At 35.3% G+C, this 23,302-nt stretch overlaps 1 protein-coding gene across 1 annotated transcript; it reads right to left on the reverse strand.

Moving 5' to 3' along the window:
- Positions 1-20,204: 20,204 nt before the first annotated feature.
- LOC127074117 (uncharacterized) lies at positions 20,205-23,046 on the reverse strand. The gene has a single exon (XM_051015411.1). It carries the CDS (start codon positions 22,780-22,782, stop codon positions 20,497-20,499), a length of 2,286 nt encoding a protein of 761 aa, XP_050871368.1. The 5' UTR covers positions 22,783-23,046; the 3' UTR covers positions 20,205-20,496.
- Positions 23,047-23,302: the final 256 nt, after the last annotated feature.

The raw sequence follows: 23,302 nt of genomic DNA on the forward strand, positions 1-23,302 counted from the left end.
TCAGAGCCACTTACGAAACCATGAATCGGATAGCTGTTTAATTTCTGTATTAATATGATTAAAAGGCAGAATGAATCAATTAATTAAACGGGTAATTAAATTTGGCATCATGAGTGTATAAGTTGGATGATTGATGTTGACTATGCTTCGGTACCGACATTAGTATGGTGAAGCAGCGATACATCGATCGTCCATAAGTTACGCAATTGAGACCGATCAACTTATATATGATATAAGTAAGCCTAATGCAAAGTACGGTATATGTGATATACTGTTTCTGTTTCATTCATTCGAACACTGAATGATTGTTTTCCTTTGAGCGATCAATGGTCATTTACTTCGGAATCCGACATTAGTATGGTGAAGCAATGACATGTTGATCAATCATACTGAATCAACAATCGAGGTGTGTTTGACGGTCTGAAATTGGCGCATTAGGGTTGGAGACGGCGCAAGGGTTGTGCCGTCAAAGAGTTGTGAATTTAGGGTTTTTGGAACACGTGTTGACTGTTTCAAAGTTTGTTATTTTGGCTGCGTGAAGCTCGTGTGACGAGCGTGTTGACTGTTTCAAAGTTTGTTATTTTGGCTGCGTGAAGCTCGTGTGACGAGCGTAACAGGCATAACAAACTGGATGTGTGACGGTCGTAACACTCCCATGACGGTCGTCACACTCACATTGCCTGTGACGGTCGTCACACTCCCAGAGTCAAAATTTTGGGGTTCCTGTTTTGTGACTACGCAAGGGTTGTGTTCATGCAAAACAATGTCCATTTCAAATGAATTGTTCATTAAAATTTTGGATCGGCCGCCGAAATTTGATTTGGTTTAATTAATTAAAGGAATTAAAATTTAATAATAACAATGTGTTTATTATTATTGCCTTGTGGTGATCAGTTATGGCCTTAGTTGTCCTTTATTTTGTTTTGGGTTTTTTAAATACGACCTGCGTGTCGTGCCTCTCCTTTTGATCTTTTAATGTAACTTCTTTTCTCATCTCAATCCCTCGTATGTAAAACGAGTTTCTTCTGGAATGTAATGTTATGAAGAAAGAGAAGAAGACAATGTTATGAAGAAAGAGAAGATTTCAATATCAAAGGAGGACAACCTTGAAGATCTTGCTTGGAGAAGCTTAGAGAAGAATTCAATATTAAAGGAGGACAACCTTGAAGATCTTGCTTGGAGAAGCTTAGATCGTTATTAGGTTAGCTTAGGTTCTCTCATTGGCTTGGGAGAACAATTGCGCTAGGGACCATAACTGTTTCATTGTGTATGTATGTTGATGCATGTGAATGTATGTGAATGTATGTTGATGCATGTGAGAGACGATTTATATGATAAACAAGCCGGTGAGATCAGTATAATTGCAATTCCCTCAAAATTAAATATTAAGTTTATGCTTTCCAAGTTTTAACACTCATCAAGACTAGTAATGGATAATGTAGGTTTCGCCTACGCGAGGTGCATGATCTATATATTAGTAAGGTGCGATGGGATAATTGTAATATCCAACTGTTAAAACAGTGGGTCAAACTTAACTAAACAAATTATAATAATATTATATGTGTTTGCTTTCCAAGTTTTAGCACTCATCAAGACTGGTATCGGATATGTAGGTTTCGCCTACGCGAGGTGCATGTTTTGTATTAGTTAAGGTGCGATGGGATAATTGTAATATCCAACTGCTAAAACGATGAGTCAAACTTGATTATAATTTTCTTATATATGTTTAGAAGCAAGAGTTGGGAATAATCCATATGATGGATTGGAATAAGGAGTTATTCACCCAATTGAAATTTTCGAGAGTTGTATGAGATACAATTGGAAGGAGTTCCTACCTAAATAACCTAGTTTTGTGTAATCCGCCTACGCGGACTTAGAACGAAGTGAAATATGGATCTCGACCCACTAGAAAATCTTCCAACGGGATTTTCCGAATCAAATGATGAGGGTCATTTGTTTTGAGTAAAATAGTGGGAGCATATTTAATTAAAGGCCTGATTAAATATGTCAATGATACTTATATTTTCATTAATCCTTAGGTAGATTACCATGACAGCAAACACCTCTAACAACATCTTGAGATCAATCCTTGATAAGGAAAAATTGTCTGGGACAAATTTTCTGGATTGACACCGAAACCTGAGGACTGTCCTCAAACATAATAGAAAGCTGTATGTCTTGGAGACACCTGTTCTTGAAGAGGAACCTCCTAGTTCTGCACCTAAGGCAGAAAGAGATGCTTATAAGAAGCATGTCGATGATGCCAATGAAACTGCTTGTCTCATGCTGGATGTCATGAACTCAGAGTTGCAAAAGAAACATGAGAACATGACAGCGTTCGATATGATCGAACACATGAAGATGCTCTATCAAGAGCAAGCAAGGCATGAGAGGTTTGAAGTTTCAAAAACCCTTTTTTCAAGGCAAGTTAGCTGAGGGAGCCCCTATAAGTCCCCATGTGCTCAAGATGATTGGGTATATGGAAAAGCTTGAGAGGTTGGGTTTTCCCCTCGGAAAGGAACTTGCGACTGATTTGGTCTTGCAATCGTTTCCAGATAGTTTTAGTCAATTTATCCTAAATTTCAATATGATTGATATGGACAAATCTCTTCCTGAACTGCTCGCCATGTTAAGAACTGCCGAGCAGAATCTGAAGACAAAAGGGAAGTCCATTCTGATGATCGGAAATGGAAAGAGACAGAACAAAAGGCCCACCAGGCAGGGTGATAAAGGGAAGGGCAAGGAAGTTGCCAAACCCAGACCCACTGTTACTGTTTTGAGGCCTAGTGGAGGCATAACAAAGGCAGGCACCTGCTTCCATTGCGGTAAGACCGGACACTGGAAGAGAAACTGCCCAAAGTACTTGGAAGATGACAAAATCTCCATTCACGGGAAAAGGTGAAAGATCTAATGATCTTTTGGCCCTCATACATACTGATGTATGTGGACCACTGAACATTCCAGCCAGAGGAGGTTTTTAGTACTTCATTTATCGATGATTTCAGTAGATACGGTTGTGTGTATTTAATGAAACACAAATCAAAGTCCTTTGAAAAGTTCAAGGAATTCAAGAATGAAGTACAAAACCAACTAGGTAAGAATATTAAAACTCTTCGATCAGATCGAGGCGGTGAGTATTTAAGCCTAAAGTTTGATGACCATCTGAAAGAGTGTGGGATCCTATCCCAACTTACTCCTCCTGGAACACCACAATGGAATGGTGTATCTGAGAGAAGAAATCGAACCCTGTTAGACATGGTCCGATCCATGATGAGTCACGCCGATCTTCCAAACTCCTTTTGGGGACATTGACAGCAGCTTACACACTTTAACCGTGTTCCATCCAAAAAGGTTGAGAAGACACCAGATGAGATATGGAGTGGTAAGAAACCACATATGTCTTACATAAAGATTTGGGGTTGCGAGGTTTATGTGAAATGACAAGTTTCAACTAAGCTTGAGCCCAAATCTGACAAATGCTTATTTGTGGGGTATCCTAAAGAAACAAGAGGATATTATTTCTACAATCCTTCTGAGGGCAAAATGTTTGTCGCTCGAACCTGAGTTTTCCTAGAGAGGGATTTTATTTCCAAAGGAATCAGTGGGAGGAAAGTAGAACTTGAAGAAATTCAAGAATCACAAATTATCGATACACCTATGGAGGAATTAGAGCAGGAAACACAAGTGGTTGTGTAAGAGCAACCTGCTCAAGTAGAACAAGACCAGTGTAGGTCAGGCAGGATACGTCACCTACCTGAGATATATGGATATCTGATCAAGGTGATGTATTACTCATGGATCAAGATGAGCCTGTGACCTACTCATGGAATCTTCGTTTTGATGAAACAGTAAAACAATATGGATTCATCAAGAACGAAGATGAGCCTTGTGTCTACAAGAAGGTTAGTGGGAGCATGATCGTATTCCTGGTATTATATGTAGATGACATATTACTCATTGGAATCGATATCCCTACCCTGCAACAAGTAAAGTCTTGGTTGGGGAAATGCTTTTCTATGAAGGACCTGGGTGAAACAGCCTATCAGAATCTATAGAGATAGATCATGAAATGCTTGGCCCAAGTCAGAGTACATAGACAAAGTGCTGAGACGCTTTAATATGAATGATTCCAATCTGGTTATGCGTTTTGCTTAAATGGTGGCACTGTGAGCTTGAAAAGTTCAAAGCAAGATACAGTTGCTGATTCTACTACTGAGGACGAGTATATTGCTGCCTTAAGTGCAGCAAAGGAAGTTGTTTGGATCAATAGACTTGGCATAGTCCCTAGCATTGTGGATCACATTGGTCTCTATTATGATAACAATGGTGTTATCGCACAAGCTAAGGAGCCTAGATCTCATCAACGATCCAAACACATACTTAGTCGTTATCATCTCATTCGAGAGATAATAGATAGAGGAGATGTGAAAATATGTAAAGTACCTACACTTGACAATATAGTTGACCCACTGACAAAGCCTCTTGTGCAGCAGAAGCATGATGGCCATACTAGATCAATGGGCATATGGGGTATGCCTGATTGGCTCTAGTGCTAGTGGGAGATTGTTGGTGTAAGCCCTAGAGGCCAATACATTTTGGTACTTGTATCGAATAATAAAAGGCATTCTCTTTATTATGGTTGATTAATAAAGTCCCTAGAATAGATAGTCCGTTTAATGTATTAAGTGTGACTTAATCATGAGAACACATTAAACATAAGGGCACTATTCTTAAAGTATCCGTAGTCGAGCTTTAATGTGAAGTGGGATAACATTAAAGCATTAAGACTATTATGTTTGTAGACTGATGATCACATCTCATGGATCATGGATAAAGAGTTATCAAGTCTTAAACATAGGTATGAATATTAGGAGTAATATTTATACCGGATTGACCCGCTATGAGAATACTATATAGAAAGTTATGCAAAGTGTCATAAGTTATTCTCATGGTGATAATAGTGTATTCCACTCTTCGACCTGAAACCACTATGGATCCTAGATGTAGAGTCGAGTGCTTTATTGCTGATCCAACGTTGTCCGTAATTGGATAACCATAAAGACAGTTGATGGGTACTCCACAAAGCATGCTGAGGGACATGAGTGACCTAGATGGAATTTGCCCATCCTGCATAACAGGATAAATGTCTATGGGCCCAATATTGAACTGGACAAGGATGACACGGTCTATGCCTTGTGTTCAATATAGACATAAGGGCAAAAGGGTAATTATACACATAATTATTATCACAGATGGTTTTGTCAGATCACATGACATTTTCGTGTCTTGGGTAGCAGTGATGTGTTGCTAGATACCGCTCACTGTTTATTATATTAAATGCGTGATTTAATATAATTGCCAACGTCACGAAAACCTACAGGGTCACACACAAAGGACGGATTGATGAGAAATAGAGTAACTAAGGAATACCGTAAGGTACGGTGCCCTTAAGTGAATTATAGAACATCGTAAGGTACGATGTACTTGAGTAGAATACGAAATATGGTAAGGTACCATGGGCTTAAGTGATTTTGGGCATATTATAAGATATGGGCCAAAATACACTTAAGTGGGCTTTTAGCTTAAAGCCCACACAAGTGGTTCTATAAATAGAACCCTTGTGCAGAAGCAAAAATTTTGCGGTTGCATTCTTTTCGTTTTCACTCTCTCTCTCTCTCACTCAAAAGCCTTCATTCGTACCAGCTAGCACTGAGATTGAAGGAAGCCGTTCGTGTGGACTGAGTAGAGACGTTGTCATCGTTCAACGTTCATGATCGCTTTGTGGATCTGCATCAAAGGGTTTTGATCGTCACAAGAGATCCGCACCAAAGGTTTCAACCGTCACAAGAGGTAAATATTCTATCACTGATCATGACCATTCGTAAGGATCTCTAAAGGAGAAATTTTAATTTCCGCTGCGCTTTGGGTCGCAATTCTCCTTCACCTTCATCACTATATCCATCTCTCATGTATTCAAGCTTCCAACTTGACTTGGTCAGAAGAATTGAGAAGGTTTCAAAGCAAACTATCCATTGCAATACATTCCTGGAGGTCCAAGGGTGCTAAAGAGATCCTTTTCCACCATTGAAAGTGCTTGAATCAAAGTCTCCATCTTCACCTACATGGTACAGTTTCGTGCACTTTGGAATCACTCACTTGAGCATCATTTTTACTCATTCTTGTTACTATTATGTTTGTTTTGACATGAGTAATGAAACCCCTAAGTTATTGTCCATTGATCGTTGATGTGTGTCATTTAATTTTTGTTTGAAATTTTAGGGTTCATCTGGTTTTGTCATAAATCCATGAGTTAGAGTCAATATAAATAAAAACTAATGATATATTTGGATTCCTCATGAAATTCTAAGCAAGATGCTTAACATGTTTAATTTGGTACAAAAACGAGGAAGTTGTATTTAAAAAAATAAAGTTACAGTAACTATCACGAGGAAGAAGATGAAGTTCTGATTTTTTTAAAACTTTGTTTTAATATATTTTATGTTGGATTCACATTGTAATTGACAGGTCATCCTTAGCGCAATGGTTGGTGTGTTGGTCCAGCATGTATTTGTGACATAAGGGTCATGGGTTCAATGTCTCCTAGACCTCCTTTTCCTCCCTTTTTTTCTTTTTCTTTTTCTTTTTTCTTTTATTTCTTTTATTTTTTTCCTTTTTCTTTTATTTATTATATCAATATTAAAAACCCAAAAAAAACTTTATTATTTATTCCTTTTTATTTTTTTTAAGCATGCTTTGATTCAATTTTTCCCATGATTAATTTGCTCCCATTTTGATCCATATGTGTTGAACACCTTAATTATACTTAGACTTAAACTTGATGATAACTTGTTTATTTGATTTCTGTTTGAAGTACATGGATGTTTATGGTTGATGACTTTCTTTGAAACCCTAATGTATGAACCTTAGAGGCATGAACCTTAATGACCTGAACCCTTGTATGATGTGAACTTTTGTCATAAAATGATGCTTTGATATGCTTTGGACTTACTCCTAAACATTGCTTTAGTATTGATGCATGGCATAGTTGTTTAAGGTTTAACATGCTTGTATGCTTGTATGATCCATGTGTTATGAACTATTCTCTATGCCATGCCTTTTGCTCCATTCTTTATTGATGACCTTGATTGGTGTCTTAAGATGTTTAAGCTTGATACATATTAGTGATTTTTTTCATATGCTTGCTTAGTGTATATTGTTAATCCATGATATTTCTTGCATGATACCTGTGCTTATGTTTCAATCTAAGGGAAAGGGATTATAGTTGACTTATTGTGATGTGCATATTCATTGTGTGTGTTTGTAGCTTCCTTTACCCACCTTGTGCCCTTTAACCTCTTATAAACCCCAGTCCAATCTTAGGATTTTTTAAACTTGAACTTATTTCATAAAAAAAACCTTGACTTTAGGTAATTGAATCTTCAAACTTTCTTTCTTCATAAATGCTTCAAAAACACTTTAAGCATATCAAACTCTTTCTATAAGATGAAAAAACACAAATCTCATTCAAAACTTTTGCCACTTGGATTTGTTCACTTTAAACCCTTTCTCAAAAGAGACTAGACATGAATCATCTTTATAATTGAGATATAAATCTCCCACCCCATAATAATGATTGAAATTAATGTTGATTCTTTTCCATATGAAGAAATTAATGGCATACTTGTATATTCTATATCCAAGTTGGAACCCTTCCTTCATAATGATGCAAAGATTCATCTTCTCATATCTGTGGTGGTTTAGATGAGTATTCTGCTTAAGATGACAACTTGTCTCTTATTCTAAAATCAACTAAACAAATCCTTTTGTTATTTGTACCCCGAACTATGGGATTTTGATCCTTCATTGGTACGTAGGCACAAGACTTTATGTCTTTTCAAATCAAAAAGCAATAAAACACACTTCTATACTCATCTCCCCAATCTTTAGCAAACAACAATAACCAAACACAAATATCTCAAGAGGTTCCTATAGGATACTATATATGATTAGAGTACTAGTACCTTCCCTTTTCATAACAAACCCCCGAACCTTAAATCTCTTTATTGCACTGTTTTGCATTACATATTTATGGATTGTTTGATCTTTTCCCCTTCTCTTGGATAAATTAAAGTTCAGTGGTGACATTTTGTTTTGTGAGTCAAGTTAACCTAATAGCTTGGTCTTCGATTTTCACCACGACAGAGTGTAACTATGTTCCATTCTTCCAAGCCTTCTTTACATAGGTAATGAAGAGATCCGTTAGAGGGTATAATTGGAATACTTAAATACAGTTGTATCCTTGCATAACGGTATGTGAAAATGGGAGACAAAATGGTACAATAGTACAGTCCCTAGCCCACAAAATCAGTGTAGTGGAAGGAATATTTGATCTTGTACTGTGTACTATTATCTCATGTAAAACCTTTTTAATCTTATCTTCAATATTCAGGGGCTTCTATTAGATAGGTGATGAAGCATGTGTAAGAGAAGAGTAAGAGTCTGGTTAAGAGAATCTATAGAAACATGGTCTTCAGAGTCTTGATCTAGTTCATCATAACTTGGTCCTCAGAGTCTGGTGAAACAGTTCAGAGTTGTTTGAGCGTAGAGCTTCAGAGCTTATCAACGTCAGAAGCTTCAGACTCATAAAGCTTTGGATGAGTAGAGATCATAAGCGTTGAATACAGAATCCAGAGCTTAATTATCTTGTAAGACACACATATCAGAGTCAGAGTGCACTAGGTTCAGAATCTGATGACGTGGCACATCCTTCTATCAGAGTTAGAACTTATATCTAGTATCAGCACACTGAACAAAATCATTATGGTACAAAATTCTTATATAAGAGCCAATGTATTATTATCATCAAAATATAAGGCTAGATGCATAACCAAATCTTGTTCTTACAAAGTCAAGGAATTAGCATAGAACGTTTAACCAAGTGTTGTGGGCATATCAAAAATCTCCCAAAGAGTCGACTAATTCCACACCATTTTGACTTGTTTATGGTCATGGGGCAGTTCTCCCTTTAGAAATTCATTTGAAGTCAGTTAGAATTCAAAGGCAAGTTGAGATTCCAACTGAGTATTATTGGGGTATGATGCTAGATGAGTTAAGTGATTTGGATGAAAGAAAGATTAGCTGCTATAGATGTCTTAATGAGACAAAAAGAAAGAGTAGATAAGGAATAAATAAGAAAGTTAAATAAAAAACTTTCATGTTGTGAGACTTAGTTTGGAAAGTCATCATACCCATGGATAAAAATGATAGAACTTTGGGCAAGTAGTCCCCTAATTGGGAAGGACCATTTAGAATGCTGCAAGCATTAACAAATAATGTGTACGAAGTCGGAGAATTGACTCCTAAAGGTCGAATCCTGTAAATAAATGGCAAATATTTAAAATAGTATAGGACTATATGCAGGAAATCCATATTAACGCAGAATAAAAATATCACCTTAGAATTAAAAAAAAGCTAAAAATCTTGGCCTTAATGCCGAGAAGCCACAAATGGCATATTTAACAGTTACATAAATACAAAATGTTGTGTCAAATGACTCAGAAAATTTAATAAAGTAATGATTAAAATAAAGTCCTAGAAACGTAAGGAGGCTTTGAGCCTGTCGTATTGGATCCTTGCTGCAGAGAATCGATGATCAACTTAAGAAATTGTCGAGGCAAAACCTTCAATCTCAGCATCCAGAGTATTGACAATATCCAAATGTTGGATTCCAACCAGGGACTTTTCAACTATTTGTTGTTGACTGACCTTTCGGAGTGCCTTCTTTCACTTTCATCTTCTTGTACCTTTTTATGTAACGCTCCAATCTTCTTCTTCCAGTTAAGAATTTTGGAATCAAAAAGCAGCGACAACTCCATCTTCTCGGTGATGTGCTTCCTCCAGTTCTTCAACATGTTTGTCAGAATCATTATCCAAGATCCATGCCTTCGACTTTTCATCTAACTTAGGCACCATATTTGTTTGATCATCATTTTTTCTTTGGAAATCAACAAAGATTTGGTCGAAGAAGGGTCTAAATGCTACCACGAAATCAACAACTTCGCTGGGAGCATCAGGAACATCGAGTTACTTTAGTAGTGATTTGATACCATATCCATGAATGAAGTCTCTTCAAAGTGCTTCAAATAGGTTAACTTCTCCAAGTTTGGATTTTAACTTCTGAAGAACCCCATCAACAGTCTCAGGTGCAGTATTTCCTCTAGAGACAGTTGAAGAACTTGAGCATTTATCCTTGTTTCTCATCATTATTTTCACATTTAGTCTGGGGATTTGTATTTTTTTTCTATGATTTCCTATTTAGATAAAGTGTTATTGGTTGAAGGAGTGGGTTTAGTCGTTGAAATTTTTGAAAGTTCATGTTCGACATTTGATGCAGTTTCCACAGTTGGGTGTTCAGTATTCGTCTGAGGAACAATGTTATCTAGGTTTTTATGAGCCTCATTGTTTAGATTATGGATAATTGGAGGAGAAATATGTCCTAGCTCTTCTAGCTCGAGAGTTTCCCCTTGAGAAGCATCATCCACGTCCATTTCATTTCCATGTCATCCATCAGTTGTTGAAGATGTTGACTCAGAAGGTTGATTTTTGTTGGTCGGATCATGGGACACATAGTAATCTACTTTTTTGGGTTGGTATACTTCTTCAATAGTTTATGCGATGGGATTTGGTTGATTGGTGGGGGAACTAGTAGTTTGAGGGGTAGGGCGTTTAACACTCGACATAGGGTTGGTCGAAGGTTTATCCTACAAGAGTTAAGTATTAGTATTTGGAAAAATATTGAAAATGAAATGGATAAAGGAAAGTGGACTTACATTTTGTGCATCTGCATCTGGACTTGATTGGCGCTTACATTAGAGACATGTTTTCTGGTTGTCTTGGTCATTTTTTGGCCTTTCCCTGAGGAAGCTTTTTTCTCCTTCGTTGCTTTAGGAGTAGGGGCCACCTTTGGACTTGGCACAATTTTTCTAGTGTCGGCCCCAATATTTTTTTGGGTTTTTTATTCTTTGCTAGAGGTTTAGGAGATGAATCCTCAACATGGATAAGTTAAGTATCGACCTCAGCGGCTTCGCCATCAGCAATTGCTTCATCGTCCTGCATAAAGATAAGAAACTCATGTGGTGAAAATCATGTAGGGTTAATATGGGGATAAATTTAAAGCCAAGTTTCTAATTATGGAACTTATTTGTGTGGGTTTTGATGGGGTTGCTTCAACTTTGGGCTGCCACAACGCTAGTTTAACACTAACAACATCTCTAGTCCTCTTCCTATGTTCGACAGTTGAAAACATGCAAAACCAAATGTAAAATAATAGGAAAGGATTATGGGTTTAAATGTATTTTGAAGAGATCTGGTTTCTTTCTAGACCTTCATGTATAGGAGTTTCTACATTGACATGATTTATGTCGACATGTAGGTGGCCTTTGAAACTGTATATGTCATGCTTAGTCGAAGGTACTCGCTTGGAAGGTTTTAGGTTTTCATTTTTGAGAACATTTATATCTTCCCCACAAATAAACCACTGTGGAAATTGAGGGGCGAATGGGGAAATTTAGGAGGATAAAAATTCAATGCAAGAGTATATTTTTCTTTCACATAATCAGGAATGCTCAAGTTGGAGAGTTTCACCATCATTTTCTCTTTAAAAGTAACGACTACTTTATGAATTGTCCAATGACTAAGGTCATTGGGGTTATACACAATTTCAAAGTATTTCTGGAAAGCTTGGATTTCTTTGACGTGTTTGGCTCTACCTTTGTTGATTTTTTGTGGCAGAGAAGATAAAGCATCAATTAGATATTGAGTTAATGTTACAACATTGAGAAATTTTTTGGCATGGTAGGCTTTCCACCATGTTTCGAATTCTTGGATACAATATAAAGATGGTTTGAAAGAAAATGGAGTAAGCACAACACAATCAGTAGCGTGTCGAGCAAGCCTTCAAAGGTATTCATCTTCAGAGTAGTCGACAATACATAAACATAGTTCACTCCTTCGATTGAAGAAAGGCTTGGGCGTAATTTAACTAATTCCAAACTGGTGTGAAACCAAGTTGGGTTAATAATAGAGGATATTCATATTTTCTTTGGAAGTCCCAAGTCTGGTTGAAAGAAGCTCTGGAGTATATAAAGCTTCCCATATTTTCTTCGACTCAGATTCCTGCTTTCCAGTCGCAGGAAACTTTCGAGTAAACCATTCAGGTCCATGAGTTCTTTTGGAAAAAGGATCCATCGTTGGGTTGAAATGATAACACTTGGCAAACATCAGGAAATAAGACGAAAAGGATTCTCAATCTAATTTGTTCTTATTAGTGGGAAACATTTTGACCAGTCGAACGCCTTCAACAAGCATATTCTTAATGATTTCGGTAGCATTGTTGGGCTTGTCGACATTAAGTGAAATTTCAAACATGCCATTCAGCCATAACTAAAGCAACCAAAATGGTCCAGACAGCAGTAGGTTGTCTTTGGGTTGGAGGTTTTTTAGATCATCAGTATCTACTCCTAAGGATTCATAAAGAGATACTAAAATTAATTGGATACGGTTAACTATATTTTTCCTACCTTCAAAGACTTGCAGCAAAAAATGCATCTCGACAACCACAAAGCAAGGAAGCAATATATTCTTCGTTAGAGATTTCAACAGTGTCAGTGACGTAATAGTCCTCAATATATTTTCCAAAGATGGCACGGTTCGTGCCAAAGTTTATGGTGTCCTCATCACTTTCATTAGGATCAAAGTTTTCGCCAGTTTGACGAAGGTCAGTGATGGCCGCTATATCAAAAAGGGTAGGTGTTACCATTCCATAAGGAAGTTGGAAGATGTTAGTAGTACTTTCCCAAAAGTACAAGGAAACGACGAACATGTTTTGGAAATAGGCAAGGCCAGTTCTCGACAATTGAGTTAGGTTGCAGATACCTCTCGACTTCTAGGTTTCACTCATTTTGGTCTCAATTTTGTTCATCCAGGGGATGTAATCCTCATTCTTTTTAGTGGGAGGTACTGAACGGAAAACATGCAAGGTGGCGGTCATGTATTCTAAGATTATAGGTTCTTTATCGCTAACCATGGGTTAAGTCCTATGGTAAGAAGGGAAAAAATCTCTAAGTTTAGTAAGATCTATAGAGGGATCAGGCATCGACCCATAAGTGCATGCATTTTTCCAAAAATGGAGTAAGGAATGATTACCTGAGATTTGTAGATTCGGAGTTTTTCTTCGTAGTTGGGAGGCTCTAGTACATACTCTTGATTTCCAATGCAAGTTGCAGATGGAATCATGTTAGCTAAAGGAGTAGGTTCCTACATTTCTTTAGTGTTCTTTGCTTTAGACGCCATTGTTGTGGATGTTGAGTTGATTGGCTGAAGAAAAAAAAATTTGAAGATGAAGTTTCTGATAACAATGGGTGGAAAAGAGAAGAAGAGTGAAAGAAGAGGTATTTATATTGAAGGAATAAAAAACTCTTTAGTTTTTGACTTGGCAAATGACGTGAACTTTATTGACACATGCCACCATTTTAAAGGCAAAATCGAAATGTTTTTTATACATATAGCCACGCCACCCTACGAAGACGAAACCATGATGTGGAGTTATGGGTTAGTGGGAAAACACACGTTTTCGAGATGACGAATGATGGAAATGTCATGATTTTTATGACGTCAGTTTACTAGTCGAAATAGTATTTGAGAAAGTAAAAAATGCCATTATCTCCTTTTCGTCAAAAGAGGCCTTTTTAGGGGGAAATTTGTTAGCTTGGATTTTCGACAGGGGAAAAATCTCAGTACAGGCAGAAGACTTGGAGCAAGTTGAGGTCAATTAGATGTTTGTTAAAGTGTTATGGTGCAAAAGTCGAAGTTTTCATGACGAGAGGTGTGAATGAGACTTAGGATTTTTCTAGAAAAAAGAATATTTCTTCTAACATTTCGACGACATGGTGGCTTGGGTTTTCGACGACAGCAAGGTGTGTCGATCAACAGTTATTTGAGCGCAAAAAGGCGTTTTGTTCAAAATGGATAACTACTTTTCAGTCTTATCCCAAGGAACACATGGAGAATACTCAGAAGCGAAGTACATGCTAGAATATATGTGGCGAAGGCCGAAGAAGTGAACATTAGAAAACAATTATTTTACACCTGGATAAATAGAGATTCCAGTGTTAGGATTCAGGGTGTTCATTTGATTTCACTACAAAATCTCACAAATACTCAAAGTATCAGTGTTAGAGAGAAACGAGTTCACTGAGAAAATGTAAGAATCTTGAAACACCATTTTTCATTCAAATACAAAGTTATTTATTTAATTTTACGTTCTTTGCCAACTTACTTTCATCTCCCTTTTAACTGCATTGTTGCTTTACACCTGCTTTACAAACTTTTACCTTTTAAACATTGTCGGAAGTACTACCTTTCTCAACTATTTCAACTAAGTCAAAATCCTTCACATTTTTACACAAAAAACTAGAAACAAAAGGTTTTAGCAATATGTCATAGGATTCCCTAGTTGATCATGCAAGTAGCCTTCAATAAGAGACTAGCAGTTATTTACAGAATTTCACAGTAAACAAATTGACACGTCCAGTGGGACATGTGCTAAACTCTTGTCTTTTATAGGTATTCATAAATTTTCTCTTATAAACTTGTTTTGCGTACATGAATTGTTTTGGGTAATTTGTATGCGTTTAAGAAGTGAAAAATCTTTATCAAAAATGACGCATCCTCCAATAGATAACCAAGATGCATGTCGCGATCAGTGACAGAGCCAGAATCCTAGGTCGGGGGTGCAAAAATAAATAAATTCAAAATCAAGTGAATTAATAATGAAACAAAATAGGATGTTCAAAGTACAAATTATATAGACGAGACTTTAGGCTAAGGGGTGCAAAAATAAATAAATTGAATACTAAGTGAATAAGTGAATTAGTGGTGCAAATAATTTTTTTTCAAAGAGTTCAAAGTGTAATTTATATAGATATTTAGGTTCAATTTCGAAAGTTCAAGGGAGTTCAGTTGAACCCCTTCAAAATGACTGTCTCTGCCACTAATCACTACTAATAATGTAAAAGTTAATTCATCTGTTCAAATGAAATTCATTTGTCTGAATAATCTATCTCGTAAATTTACAAGACTACGAATCACATCAAATTATGTATGTTTCTACGAGAAGACATGGAAAAAATCAATCACATCAAATTGTGTATGTTTTTTTAGCATTTGGTTACAATCTTTAAATTGACATTTGAAGAAAGTCCTTGAATGCCATTTTCAAGTAAAAGGAAAAGACATTTGATAGCTGCTTAATTTGTTGGGTTTTCTTAATTAATATACAAACAATTCAAAGTGAGCAGTTAATAGATGGGAAAGAATAATTCGAACTAGTGAAAGAGAAAAGCAAAATGAAAAAGGGTGAGACAGAGTTTGAAACTTGGGATGTCATAAAATTTTGCAAAAATAACGAAACAAAGGCTGCAGTAGAATGATTACAAAAACTTAAACTAAAGAGTAATAAAGTGAAGTAGATGAGTTCTTGTGGTGTTGTGTGGGTACCCATCTTGAAGCATAAGTCACAACGGTATTCTTCTTTCTGTCAACAACATCAATGCCTTAATATGCTCTTCTCGGACGCCAAGAAAATGACATATAAACCAAATCAGCTAACACTTTCTCATCTTCAAATCACTACTTTGGTAATTGAAATACAAATATTTTGATAATTGAAATACAATGATAAAAAGTTAATAAGATTTTTTTTTGTTAATATATCATCACGACATCTAGCTTTCTTGTTGATATTGAGAAAATAAATGTTATATAGCTTGACAAACCCGTCAATTAATTGTTTCACGAAATTTTCTTTTTATAAATTATATTGATTGTTCTAGATTACACAACATTATTATGCATGAGATTTTATACTTTATGTAAAAGATATATTATAAAAAATTAAAATTTTCAAAGACAAATAATATGAATGCATGTTTATTGTCACAATACGTTTTCTCATACTCGACTACTTTATTTGAAGTGACTTTGAGAGTTGTCTGCTCTACAGGGAAATCTTTAGTCCTAAATTTCATCAGTGAGGAAATCTCAATCAAGTCTACACATGAGTGCTTCCCTCCTACCCACCTGTACACCAGAATATCTGTTGGTTTAAGTATCGATTTTGCATCTTGTGGGTTAGTCAAAAAATTCACATGCGCATATTTCTTCACAAAGACTTTGACATGCCAAAATATCTCAAATAAGAAATCCCTAACAAAGTCATGTTGATATTTGAATCCTAAAAACACCTAACAATCATTGATCTGTTTCCAAAATGTATCTAAGCACACTTTGCAGCAAAAAGAGCAAACTTCATCAACAATAAATAAGAGAATCAAAAGTCAGTGTTTAAGAATGGTATGATATTTTACCAATGACATATGTTGGCATAGACCATTAATAGGGATAAAAATGAAAAAAATCTTGAGTATACATTGCTTGCAACCAACAAAAAATTATTTTCTATCTTGTGGTTATGTCAAATTTTACATCTATATCCTGGACACTTTAGTTAAAGATATTCGTCAAAACATGTTATACTTTAGGAGAGACTTTGTCCTTGTTAGTAAAACTATTAAGGTCAAAATTTAAAATCGCAACACTATAACCATGCAAAGGTCTATTAAAATCAACGTCTATAGCATATAATTCCACTATCTCTCAATATATGATCATTTAACACTTAAGATTAAGACTTAAAAGTCACATAAAATTAATTCTAGAATTATGAAACATAGACTCTAACACGTACAATGAAACATAATATGACAGATAATATTAAAAATATAAGACAATATAGTATTTTATCTTAATTTATTCATATTTTATTATTCTTTATATTTTATTAAAAGAGTTAAACATTCTCTAATAAAAAACTATTTCTTTAGTTCTTCATTCATGAACAATATTTTAAAACATATTTAACCTAACCTTTTAAATGTGTGATATATATTTTTTTAAATGTAAGACGTGTTGAAGTTAAAAAAAACAATTAAAATAATTTTCTGAATCAATATGCAATATGAGAGTTATATACATATTAGATAACGATTTAAAAATATCAAAATAAAAATAATTCTTATTAATGTTTCTAACACATATTGATCATGTCGGTTTACCCATACTTTAGTGTAGTGTGGATTAATGTTTATGTTTGAACAGTCTAATGTATTTGTCTTAATCCGTTCTATTTTTTATGTAGATTTTTGAGAATGTAGATATTAATATAAATTTTTGTATTCTTAAATTAAAAAGATGCAGTATTAATGCCCGGTCCGACTTACCTTCACTTTCCTATCAAATAAATTAAATTTTTAGAATTCTCTCAATTAAGTCTGTCTCGTCTTTTTTTTCCAAATTTGTATGATACGAGTTAAACGAAGGAGGAATGTCGTATGCGATCCCCGGATAAAACTACTCGTCCATACTTGTTAGTGTAGTTCTACACTTATATTTGGGCAAGGGTAATAGGTACCGAAGGAAAGATATAAAAAGTTAGAGTACATAATTAGAACATTAGATTGGGAACAGGGGAAGATTCTTGCATAAAGTGAGTGTCGTCCAAAACTAATCATTATATTTCCTTTCACTTGAAACCACAAATGTAGAGTTAGTTGTTCATAGCTGTTCATATGATTTCTTATCCGACGACTCACCATCAAAATTTGTTTAAACATGTTATGTAAAATTTGAAATACAGACCGATTGATTAAAAATTGAACAGTCCATACCATGTCATGAGAGAGTAAGGTTTTTGTAAGAGTTTGCCGACAATGATTTGTGTCTGTCCACTAAATGAGTAATTACAAGACCCCAACGAGGGGTTCATCATCATCATACTCATTTCATTCGCCTAAAGTAACCATTTTTTACTCTTATCTTTTCACCTTTTCACTCTCTCCATTTGAAAACCCTCATTCGTATTCCAAATTGCTACGTCCATCAATGTATATTATTAAATTCTAATGCGAAGAAATTTTGAGTAGAAATAGGAGTGAAAATAGAATAGTGGCAGCTTTTCCATAATGAGTAAATGTTGTGCCCATGAGGGTAAATGATGGATAACTCAAATCACCTCTCTCTATCTCTCTCTCAAAAGAAAAGAGGGTCCATCCTTTGCCATTATCAATGAAAGCATAATTGCCACATATCAACATAATGAGTACACTATCAATTAGCCTTTGTTTTTCACTATTCAGGAAAATATACAAAACTTCATTATCATCCATTATTACTAATAATACTTATATTCTTAATCTTTGTTTTCGGATTCATTTATGTATTTCATTTGAAGTGTTAATCTTAAAGATATATCGTTGTATATTTTAAATGCAATTTTGAATTTACTTAATAATGCTAGATTCAACCCCTACTCTAAAACGTAGATGGTAAGCCAACAATTTCATTGACTCAATCTGTTTCTGATAGGATGTTATTTCAAATGAATGAACAACCAACCATGTTGTCGTTTAAATAATGTATATATAAAAATCAGTGCTAATTTAACTTTAACTTTACAATCAACTGTTATGAGCCCTTTCAGTATCAGCAAACAGTTATTTGAAAACAGTTTAAGACTTTAAGCCTTTAGTAACACAAATCAATTTGATAATATTTGTTTCAACCCCACAACTAAATGTAAAGTAGGGACAAGCATTTTATAAAGAGAAAACCAAAAAAGAAACAAGTTTTGAAAAATCCTTTTATCAAAGAATCGCTTCTCACCTCTTGGCACCTTCTTTGCTGCTTCATCATGCCGACACTGTTTTCGTTACTCTCAAAATTTTCATGTATCTAATAGTAATTTATAAACAACTATTTCTAGATAGTGTTTTAAAAGTAAATTAGCATATTCAAATATTTAATATTAAAAAAAATTTACTTTGAAGAATTATTGTAATCTGAATTACATATAATATAATCTGGATATATTCATTTTTCAAAATAAGTATAACAATTTTTTTATAACTAGATTAAATTATTATTATTATTATTATATAATAGTGACCAAAATAGTATTTTATTTTATAATATTTTAATTTTTTAATTAGATGAAAATTTTATATAATAAACAATTTAATAGATAAAAATGAAACAGACTAAAAAGAATATATATTTTTAGATATAATGAAAATAATATTTTTGATATTTTAATTTTTTGAAAATGCTAGATCCAATTTAAAAATTTATAAATCAAATGTTAGGTCAATATTCTCTTAAATTACTACTAGTAGTACTTAGTTGAAATGGAAATAAAAAAAATGAGAAAGTAAAAACATGTTTTGTTTTATTGTGATTTCAAAGTGGAGAGACTAGAACAATAGCTAGATTTAGGAGGTAGACCTGTCCCTTTGAAATTATACCCTATGCTTGACCACTAAAGACTCTTCAATGCCAAAAAAGATTTTGCAGGTTTATTAAATAAAGACTTCAAACCTTATGCACCGTATATCTAGTTATATTAATATTTTTAAAATATTAGAAAATGACATAATAATGAGATATAACTGAATACGTACATGTACTAGTTTTGTAATTTTTCATAGTTATTTCAAAATTTTAATTCATTGTGTCAATATGTAAATGCAAAAATTAATATAATTGAATCAATTCCTTTCTTGGATTCTTTTGGTTAACTCCTTGTGATAATGGCAAAAAAAATTCTACCAAATACCAATAATTCTATTCAATGACAGTCTCTTCATGTTCAACATCTAAACAGTGAAGTTCTTTACAAGTACATACTGTGTAACACTATTGTGCTCCTAGGTAGAATCAAAGAATCCCAGTAGTCACAAAAGTAGAGTACAACTTCAACAAGAGTGCTTAAAATGACGAACACGACACAGACACAAGTGATTATACTAGATTAATTTTCATTTTATGTTATATGACTTCCATAAGTATTACAAAATCCTTCATCAGCAACAAATTGTTACTTAACTTGACACAAGGTGAATGTTTAAAAGAATCAACGATGTGAGTAATTAAGTGACCAAAAAGTTATCTTAGAATAGAGTCTTTAGAACCACACTCCCCCTTTGACTTAAGAGACAAAAAGCTGATTTTGCTTTGAATTAAACAGACTTCAATTTGTGTGTGATATTGAAAGCATAGCACCTTTCCAGAATTTACAAATGTAATAACAGATAGGTAAAACTTACAAGATTCTATTCTATACAAATAATAGTATTATTTATCTGAACAAATTGCTAGAGGCATAGAATAGAATAGAATAGAATTTCTACAACATTCTTCACCATTCAGTAATCACCATTTTCTTGTGCACTTTTCTTCTTCTTCTAGTGTTACAATCAAAGGTGAGGAAATTCTCAAAATCATGTGGCAGAAAAGAAAAAAAGGGTAGTGGAAAGAATTCAAAAATAAATCCTAAAAAATTTAAAACTCCTACCTGATGAAATTAACTAAATAAAAAAAAAATTGTTACACTGATGAACTATCCACAAGAACATCATTCAACACATCATCCTCACCATTTGCCAAGGTGAAAAACTCTGCATCCTTATCTTGATCACTTGAAAAATCTCTTCTTTCCAATTTAGAATGAGCTGCAACAAAGATCAACTTCTGAACCTTATCGAGTGAAGTCTTGTAATGTCCATGAGAACAAATCCATTTCCATAAAGACCAACTACATTTGAATCCACAACATGTTGCATGCAGGAATATTAACCTCACAGCAACTCTTCCTAACGATTTGAATTCGGTTAAATAAGTTTCCCAAACAAGTCTACTACTTTGTGGATTAACAATCCTCATCTTCCCGGTTATAGGATCTCGCTCCTTCATTTGTACGGCTTGCGCGTAAACCGGGTCGAGCCCTTCTGTTCTCCATTTCATGAGTTCCATTAGTACAATGTGTGCTTCGTCTCTCGAAACAAGCCTTGTTATGAGTCTATCGACGTCTTTCTCTTGTTCCGGTGTTAAGTGCTTAAATGGCGGAAGGTACTTTCCGCTTGTGTCTCTTATTAGGTAAAGAGGGTCAAGAATGTATGAAGCAGCCCAGGCAGGGTGGTAGTTTTTCATAAACCGTCTTTCGATTAACTTTTCGATTGCTCCTTCTGCAATGTTGAATTTTGAACACCAATCTTTCACTTTTGTTCTTAACTCGTTCCATAGGAGAAGACATTGTCCAACTAATGGCTTTTCTGTTTCGATTTCCTTAGCCATGTCTTTCACCAGTTTAACTAAACCGTGTACAGCTTCTAAATCATTCCAAAAACGCACGTCGCGAATCATTTCGCCGATTTCAATAGCATTCCTATCTTCCATGGATACCATCTTGAATGATTCATCAAGGAGAACCAACTGCAAAGCGCGAACCGAACTCAACGTATCCTCGATCATTACATAAACAGGTTCAAAGTTAAAATCCTCGAATTCCCTCATTGGAAAAACTCGAAGCAACCAAGTGTGACCGTACTCCTGCATTTGATACTTGTGAAAACTGTTTCTAATTTGGGAATTGTAATTGACGAAATTCGCTAGCTTGATACAATTCTCAGCCACGGTACGAAACAAAGGAAACTCTTTAGTAAAATCCTTGATTAAACTGTTGAAACCTTGATACTGACAAGAGAGATTAACCATCCAATGATTCTGATTCTCCAAGTTTCTCAATGCCTTGGATTTGAACTTGTCAGCAACTATCCCAACACAATTCTGAACAAGATTCCCACAAATGCCACTAATTGTCTCCCACAAAACATCCTCAGCATAGTTGGAAGGAACAGAACCATTCACAAAAACAGCTCTTCTATACAAACTTGTCCCATTTGGAAGATTCACAGTCAAATTCACCAATTTCTGATCATTCTCATAATCCTTCATTTTCCATCCATCCGAAGCAATTTGAAAAAACATAGCATCTCTAATCCTTGCTTCTGATTCAGATTTCACTTCCTCAAACTTGGAATCCAACCTAGACCCAACAAACTCCCTAGGAAAAACAGGTGGCAAACCAACTTGTGTAAGAAAAGCTCGAAACTTCGGATGCTCCAAACTCGAAAAAGAAACAGAACCACACGATTCATAAACCCAATCCGCTAAATAATCAATAGCACTATCCACTTGCGTCTTATGAAGAACAACACCAGGCGAAGTTTTAGGACTCTTCAGCTTCTTCACACTATCTTCCAACATAGCCAAAGCTCCCAAATCATCTTTCCCACCAGACAACATCAAATGCTGCTGCGGCGGCAACAAACCCGAAACAACGCGTAACGGATCCGAACCATACTGCTGCATCACCGGCGGCGGAGGAGGAGGCGAGCTTCTCTTACGACGGTGAACAGAAGAAGACGTTAGCATCGGCGGAGAGGAAACAACAACAATAGCACCAGCACCGGCACCCGTACCGGTACCGGCGCCAGTTTCCGGCGAAACGGACGAAATAGGTTTTGCCGCGGAATTGAAATTAGGGCAAGTTCCGCGTTTCAAATGTTCAGAAGCGGTTCGTGAAGGATTCGAAGCGGAGAAAACGGCGTCGCATAGAAAACACCGTAACTTAACGGCTTTGGGAAGTCCCGTTTCGTTGTTATGCACGAGTAACGGTTCAAGGTGTGACCAATACCATGCACCTTTTCCTTTAATCGCTTTGTTACGAACCGTAACTAAACCTTCGTAACGTTTTTGAATAGCTTTCGCTGTTGCTTCCTCTGACGAATTCGTGTCTACGATAGACGGCGTCGTATTAGTACTAGCCGCCATTATTATACAAACTCTAACGGTAAACGGCCGTTAACTTTAACGTTATATTTCTGTGTTTTGTTTCATCTTCATCAAGTTGAAGAGGTTTTTTTTTTATGATTCAGAATTGTGAGAAGCATTGTTAAAGAGAGAGTGAGACTGAAATGGCAAAGCGAATGAGAGTGAAGAGAAACTTAGCTTTTCCACGCGACCAACATTGGCGCGTGGGGGACATCTTTGAAGGTGAGAGATGAAATGAAACTGACACGTGCGAAGGTTTAGACGTGATGATTTGGGAGTGGTGCACACGCGCTAGCATGATTGTTGTTTCAGCGTTTTTGTGTTTGTTTTTTTCTGGTTGTTTTGGTGGGTCTTACTTTGTCCTTGTCTCTTACTTTTTTTTTCTTTTTCATTTTATTCTTGTTTGGAATTTTATTTTTAATTATAATTGGTTTTGTATTGAAGTACAATAATTTTGTTAACTATTTAAAGGAAGAAATCAAAAGGAAAAGATATATAGGTGTAATGTAATGTTTTAATT

The sequence above is a fragment of the Lathyrus oleraceus genome, chromosome 4 (genome assembly GCF_024323335.1).
Source record: "Lathyrus oleraceus cultivar Zhongwan6 chromosome 4, CAAS_Psat_ZW6_1.0, whole genome shotgun sequence".
Classification (NCBI taxonomy): Eukaryota; Viridiplantae; Streptophyta; class Magnoliopsida; order Fabales; family Fabaceae; genus Lathyrus; species Lathyrus oleraceus.

Bases quoted from the DNA above. Each gene is read 5' to 3' on its own strand.
- LOC127074117 (XM_051015411.1), bottom strand. From the start codon at position 22,782: ATGGCGGCTAGTACTAATACGACGCCGTCTATCGTAGACACGAATTCG.